The 7,615-nt window shown below is 43.3% G+C and overlaps 1 protein-coding gene across 1 annotated transcript; it reads left to right on the forward strand.

The window, feature by feature from the left end:
* Window positions 1-3,370: 3,370 nt before the first annotated feature.
* Window positions 3,371-7,282, forward strand: si:dkey-90l8.3 (LIM domain transcription factor LMO4-B). Its single transcript, XM_054611172.1, has 5 exons — window positions 3,371-3,734; window positions 4,543-4,781; window positions 4,901-4,997; window positions 5,355-5,513; window positions 6,090-7,282. Exons 2-5 carry the CDS (start codon window positions 4,567-4,569, stop codon window positions 6,096-6,098), a joined length of 480 nt encoding a protein of 159 aa, XP_054467147.1. The 5' UTR covers window positions 3,371-3,734; window positions 4,543-4,566; the 3' UTR covers window positions 6,099-7,282.
* The last annotated feature ends 333 nt before the right edge of the window (window positions 7,283-7,615 follow it).

Genomic DNA, 7,615 nt, shown 5'->3' on the forward strand with positions numbered 1-7,615 from the left:
ACACTGAGATGATTTCCCTCAAGACAGAGAAAATAGAGCCTCAGATGGAAGGATATCTCCAGGTGACAGTGAAGGAACTTCATAAATGTGACTGTCTTGGCAGTATGCAGTGTTGTGATGCCCCACAGTAGTTTGTATTGGCTGGGAACCCAGACTGGAAGTTACAGGTGTTGTTCGGCCTCACACGGAGCTGTGACTTTCGGCATGGCCTTGACAGAGGAACAGGAAATATGACGGAAATCAACGGGGCCTCAGGGAGTGATGGAAGTTGGCTGCCACACTCACCACAGCAGAGGAACCCCCCCTCCCCCGGCATTCCCAATGAAAAGGGATGTGTTGAAGTGGTTCCATTTCAACACAATACGGGACAATAACACACGTCATACATACTAATTGTTATTGGCTTGTTGTGCTGGAAACAAATGTGTGGAACGTGACTCATCCAATTTTAAGAGTGTCGCAGGTAACATCTTTTATGGAACTCAGGTCAACATTTCCACAAAGGGTCCTGTTTAGGCTGAGGAACAAACACTGTGACGTCAGCACTGATCCAAAGGACTACTTCTACTAAAACTACTACTGTCATTGTGTTACAGCTTCTATTAGCACTGCTTCTGGTACTACTGCTGCATCTACTGGGAGCCGTTTTTGGACCATTAACTTGCTCCCCTGCTCCACATAATATGCCATCTAGTAGATAGGTTTTACTAATGTTATGCCATCGACCCCAGTCAGTTTAGGAAAGTAGAAACTATACAGATCTGTGTTAAAAAGTAAGTCTATAGCCATGCTAGGGCTGATTGACTATGTTGATATGCTAGTGCAAATATAAATTAATGTTAGCATGCTAGCATTTGATAATAAGTCCTAAGCACAAAGTTAAGGGTGATGGGAGTTACGTTAGTTTTGCAGATATAAGGTCATGAACCAAAGTTCACACATTGAAATTCTGCTAGATCCTCCAGACAGTACGAATGTCTGTACCAGCCAATAGTTGTGGAGACGTTTCACTAAAACAGACAAATGCCAATCTCAGGGTGGCACTAAAGGAAATATAATTGGATCACCAAAGTCAGTGGGTTCATTCTGTGGGAGCCAGAAAAGACTGTGAAACTCCTGTTATACAGAGTGCTTGTGTTTGGAAAGCCAGCAAAGGTCTTGAGCCACCACTGCTTGACTTCCTCAGGTTAGTGGAGACAGCGGCACAGTGGTTGCTGGAAACACATGGGGCTCAAACAGCATAAATCTCTTTGTCTTGACAGTGTTCACACATCAAACGGGTTCTAGCTTCTCTTCATATGCTCCCTGTGAGTCTAAGATCTCGTCAGGATCAGGTCTCTCTGCTCCATAACCATGAACACAGTCATGGCCAAACACTGAAACTGAGTGTGTTTACGTTTGAATAGCCGTCCTCAAAAAAAGCTTTATATTTCAACTATATGTATCTGTATTTTACACATTGTCCCTTTTAAAAAGCATTTTTTTTTTACTGTAACTGCTTTGAAATATACTAATATTACTACCTCTACTACTGTATTACTGGCACTGCTGTTCCTATAACTACTAACAATCACAACTGCAGCTGCTATTTACTGTTATCTACAATATAGGATCCATTTAAAGGCCCAACGTGCAAAATGAAAAGAGGTATAGTCTTTGGAGAACCCCAGTGGTAGTTTTAAAAAAGACACAGTGTCTCAGTGTGTCATGGTCAAATCTGTGTGGACACTGCCCTTTAGTGAAAGAGCAGAAATGAAGAAATTAGCTTTGAGCAACCCGTGGATGACTCCAGATTCAATAGGATTCTTTTCGGCAAGTTGTTGTTACTGTAAAATGTTTTTTTTTAAATGTGGAAGATTCTATAATCACATTCTTTGTTTTATCTTGGCACAGGAAAATGACAGTGTTCCTTTAATACTGGCCGAGTGGATGGTTAACATGAGTGTGTTTAGACTCATGAGTGTTCACTTCCCTCCTGTGGTCCCATTGTGGAAGTGCAACTCTACGTTTGATATATGGCCTCAGCGTAGTGCAACTGCATCAATAACAAGTAATTTTAATGTCCATTTTAATGTGACCTTTCAGTCCACACCACAGTGGTCATTAACTGAGTGACCAACTTCAATAGAGAGTATACCCATGTTGATTTATTGAAAACATTTCTCCGCGTTTTTTACATTTCTCCAACACCGGATTTAAGAAGTTTAAATCAAAGTTGTAACAGAGTTGGAGATCCCAGTTTAGATCAGGAATATCCTTTGACACTAACTATTCACAGTGACACCATGCCGTTCCATTTAGTTTTCCACTCATTCCATCATATCTTACCTCAAATATCAGTACGTACAGTACAAACCTGCCAATGTCTGCTTGATTCAATGTTATAAGATGCTGTCCTCTACTGACTCTCAGTTTGAAGTACAGCAGAGTTTTGGCTGATGTACAGTCGGCCTGCTACGGACTAGACCAAGGCCCCACTGACACCTAACCTGCCCTGCTGTAGTTTCCTTGAGCAACAGGGAATCGCTCTCTCATCAACGGCAGCAGTGCTAGTTCGACCATCCCATGAGGTGGGTGGAAGGGATAAGAAAAAATGATCAAATGTGTCCTCATCATACTCAATACATTGTACTTTTATCAATGTGTGGCTTTATTGCTTTATTTGACCATAAATACCTAGGATTTCAAAGATCTAAAGAATAATGGATGGAAGTAGGGCTGTCACAATATCAGATTTTTTCACTATACGATTATCATGGCCAAAAGAATTCACGATAACGATATTATTGCGTTATCTATAGCAAATCATCAATACGGGTTTATACTGTGACACCCCTAGATGGAAGGGTAAGTTGACGGGCAGACACCAACACCATGCAATGAGCAGAACCTGTGACTGAGGAAATTCCACCAACTTTTTAAAGTAAACTATGAACCATGGGTACATTTAAGTGTTTACTTTTAAAAAATATGCCTCCTCAAATGAATCATAAATTGTATCCACTTCTGTCAATCTGATTGATAAAACAATGGCGGACTGTTCTGACAGTTCTTTTTTGAGCCTTCACCACCTCCTCAAACTGTTATATAGAGTATCAAAGAGGAGTTATGATCTATATCCATGTAAACTATAAAAAATACTACAGCATAATTCGTTTTTATAGCTGTTTCTTCATGTCAATACCACAAACACACTCAGTGACATCCTTTGGGGGAGTGAATGTACGTACTAATAAGCCACTATAAACTCATAAATCATTTTGACTGAGGACACGCCCCCTGCTCTCCTATTGGCTGCTGCGCGCTCCTTCTCGGTTACGTCCCCTCCTGGTAATTTAAATAGCCCCCTTGCGCAATTTGATGAATAGAGTCGCTGTCAAAAGCGTTAGAGACAGATGAAGGAATGCTGATAGATGGACGGCTGTGACGGAGAGAGGAGATGAAGAGGAGCTGCGTCATGTCTCCTCCTCGCGGCTACATGTAACGCTGCTTATTTTACCTTCGGAGCTGGATTGTCGGTGAGAGTTTGCCCAACTATTGCCGTCACCGTGCCGTCCGTCCCGGGCTCAGTGCTGTGTTGCTCTGCCCTTTCCCCCCTCCACCCCGGAAAGCTACGGGACCAGAACATGTCCAGTGAGAGTGTCGTAAAGGGGCGCGTGTCGATCTGCTTTTGAACACATTCGTCCAGCTACTCAAAGTTCACCTCAGGAGGACAGCCTTTTGGGCTCGTTAAGGTAACATGTTTGTCCTCTTTTTCTCTCTCTCTCGCTCTCTCTCTCTCTCTCTCTCTCTCTCTCTCTCTCCGCGCGCGCATTTGTGAATAACGTTACGGCTCTCTCATCAGCTAGCATCTCTTTGTTGTTGTTAACAGCATGTCAAACTAGCTAAAAATGATTTAAAATACTTACTAAGTTTAAAAACTAGTCTGCAGAATAAAAACACTTCTTAGAATGCTTCTAGTATTACTAGACATTTAGTCCCGTTGCTGGCACTCCAAATGTCCCCTCTGGTGACTTTCCTCTTCATCAAAACTGAAAAAGAAAACACTTCAAAATACAGTAGGACATTATTGTATTCCTGTAAATCACTTCTACTCGAGCCAACGTCACCTGTCAAATAGAAAATCTGATATAAAAAAAATCTGAGATAACTTGTGATATATAGATGTGATAGAGCTCAAGTAAACACATTGCTAATATATTGAATATATCAAAGTTCTGCTTTTATTAGAAATGTATTCCATGTGCCGCTTGCTGTGTGCACAGAAGTAAGTTATTGAGGTATATCAATGATTCTTCCTGTGTTGATCGGTGTGTTGGTGTCTAGGTCGACCTGTTAGAGCTCTTAAAGTGATGAAGCCCTGGTAAATACAAAAAGGGGGTTTACTCAAAGCTTCTGCCTGTAGTTATTGCAATGTAATTATCCACCAATGGAAACAGAAATAAATGCAGTTTACATAAAAAGGCAATTATTTCAGAGTATTTATGTCATGTTTAGAAGGCAAACATTACTCACCGTTGAACCTCTGTTCTGTGTGTCCAGGAGCCTTTGAGGGCCCACATCAGCATGGTGAACAGCCAAGCATCAGGCGTGACGCCGGCCCCCAGGTCTTGTGCGGGATGCGGGGGGAAGATCGCCGACCGCTTCCTGCTCTTCTCCATGGAGCGCTACTGGCACACTCGCTGCCTCAAGTGCTCCTGCTGCCAAGCCCAGCTGGGGGACATTGGCACCACCTGCTACAGCAAAGGGGGCATGATTCTGTGTCGGAGCGACTACATCAGGTGAGAGGAAGGAAGAGGTGGCAGGGGAGGAGGAGGAGGAAGGAGAAGAGAGGAAGCTGCTGGTTTGAGATTCTGGTGGCTGTGCAGACAGAGCAATCTGTGTTTTTTTGTGTTTGCAGGCTGTTCGGGCACAGCGGGGCGTGCAACGCCTGCGGACAGTCGATCCCAGCCAACGAAATGGTGATGAGGGCGCAGGGAAATGTTTACCACCTCAAGGTAAATCCCAAGCTCTCACATCGCCTCACTCTGTCTCCCGCTGCTTGTTTGACAGAGACATCTGGGATTTGGTGGAGGCAGACCGTGAGAGGGGAAGGAGGAGAGAAATGAGTAGTGCCCTCCATCTTCTTACCTCATGTACTCACTTTTAAACTCTGATGAAGACACTGTTTAAAGGTGTTTTTACTACATATTCCATTGTAGTGTTTCAGATTTGGATTTCAATTCATATTCATTGTTTCAGTTTCTCACATCAGGTGCTCACAAGATTTTGTTTCAACTCTTGATATCATGATCATAATATATGAATGTGCCTGAACTTGATCCATTTCAGTTTTTTTGTTCTGTTCTCTGCAGTGTTTCAGCTGTGCCACCTGTAGAAACAGACTAATGCCAGGCGATCGCTTCCATTACATCAACGGTACAATCTTCTGTGAGCACGACCGACCCGGCGCTGTCCTGCTCAACAGCCACCTGCCTCCACTTCAGAGCAACTCTGTGCTGACGGACCAGAAGGTGAATACAGGGGTTGTTGATGTGACTCTACAGAGCCATCTGTATTTACAGCGCAGTGTACATTCTCCTTAACATCACTGCGCTGTAATGTGAATAACAGAAAATGATGATTCCCCCCCTGGGGAAGTTGCTGCTGCCACAGGACATGTTATTGATATAAAGAAAACGATGCAGCAAGGGGATACAACCAATAAAAAAAACAATATCAGAGGTTTTCATAATGCATTTTTACACTACAATGTGTCAGCAAGAATGAACAATACACCATATATGACTATTGTAGGAGTCTGAAAAAACAAAAGCAGAAAGGATAGGTGATAGATAAGTTAATGTACATACAAATGGCTGTGGTGGAATATACATGACTCAAATACTGTTCTCTAAGTGCAGGTTTTAATTTGATTAATAAATCTTATATTCATTAGGATACTATTGCCATGTTAGTAGGCTTGATTCTATTTTGTCATGTGGGTGCATTAAAAAGCAGACACCAGACCAGCTTTGGGGTTCTGTAATCCCAAATAAAGAGGATCCTGAAGTGTGACCCTGACCCTTCTCCCTCTCTGTTGTCTGCAGGTATGCTGAGTGGCAGAAGTCCTCGCCTTCCCCAACCGCCCCCGCCGAGCTTCACTTCTCATCGGTGTACTCTTCTTCTCCTGCTTCTGTCCTTGTTGTTGTGGATTCTCATCACCCCCCCGGCCTCTCCTCCCCCAGGGAGGACGCAGTGTCTCCCCCACAAGACCCCCGTCCGGCACCATATCAGAGACTATATATACCGCATACAAATTCACGTTCATGTTGTGTTCAATGTTCAAGTGGTGAGTGCATCATCAAAGATCTGCAGTATGAGAGAAGTGACATAAGGCTTCTTTGGGACCAAGACAATGCTGTGCTGAACCATGAGGATGAAAGCCTGCGCCAACTGGAAGAGGGAATAAAAGATAATCGAACAAACGTTTGATGGACTGCTGTAAAGACTGTCAGAGCTTTGCTTATGCCGTGTGGCATTATTTCCCCCGAGGGTCAGTGTTTTTAATGAACTTTTGATCTCTCTTGTATATGTTGATCTGAGATCCTACACACTGAGGAGTAGTTATAAAATGGATGGGTGTCAGGCAAAAATCAGTGACTGAAAAATGTTCAGTCTTGGAAAACCTTGAAGTGAGATTCAAACCCACAGCAGAGACTTTTTAAACACTCAAGGAAAACAGAAATGTAATGTTGCTGTTTGATTGCTGCCTTTTCAGACGCCCTGCACAAAAAACTGAAATGATCCATTTTCATTTCTTTACCAGATGCCTGTTCAATGTGTGAAAAACTAATTGTGGAGTTCAAAACAAAAATCCTATTAAAATCATTTTTCCTGTGACATGTCACGGAGCGGGCTGCGGTCATTTCAAGGCCCTAAGAGGCATTAGAGAGGCATTGTATTGCTTGGTACCTAGCATGGTGGATATGTGACTGTCTCTCTCACTCTCTTTAGCCCTGTATGGTGAAAAACATGCCTGATTACCCCGAGGAATGGAATTAGGGGGCTTGAGCTCTGACCATTTACAGAAGCAATTAAACATGAGCCCTGTATCTGTGCTGCAGGAGCTCTTGGGAGGCTGAACTCGGGGCATATCCCGTGGCTGCCTGGCTCCGTGGCTGCCTGCCTCTAATAAAGCCTAATCTGAAAGCGGGCTAATTAAAGGGGAGTGGCCCCCTCTACATCCAGGGCATTTGAAACAATCTGATGTATTTACTGTTTACCATGTTCCAATTAAAGCTCCAACACAGACCGGTTTGTCTCTCATCGCAGCTCTTTGTTCTCCGTCACTCTCTGCATGGTCTCTGAAAAAGATTTTTCCGGAGCTGCGTCTAATTCGCTCTAACTCTGCGTGCCTTTGTCATGCTAGGTAAAAACTTCTAGTCTCAGCATAGCATCGGAGGTTGGGAGTTAATCTTAGCGTGATAGCAGCGGTAGGAAGCAGAAGATCGGATCTGCTCTACTTTCACACCTTTCCTCAGAGCATAGCAGCCATCAAACTCACACCTTAATGCGCTTAGCTATTTCAAATCATCCCACTTGTCATGGTAGGTGCTGATACTGCATCAATTAT

Source organism: Anoplopoma fimbria, chromosome 13 (assembly GCF_027596085.1).
Source record: "Anoplopoma fimbria isolate UVic2021 breed Golden Eagle Sablefish chromosome 13, Afim_UVic_2022, whole genome shotgun sequence".
NCBI classification, from domain to species: Eukaryota; Metazoa; Chordata; class Actinopteri; order Perciformes; family Anoplopomatidae; genus Anoplopoma; species Anoplopoma fimbria.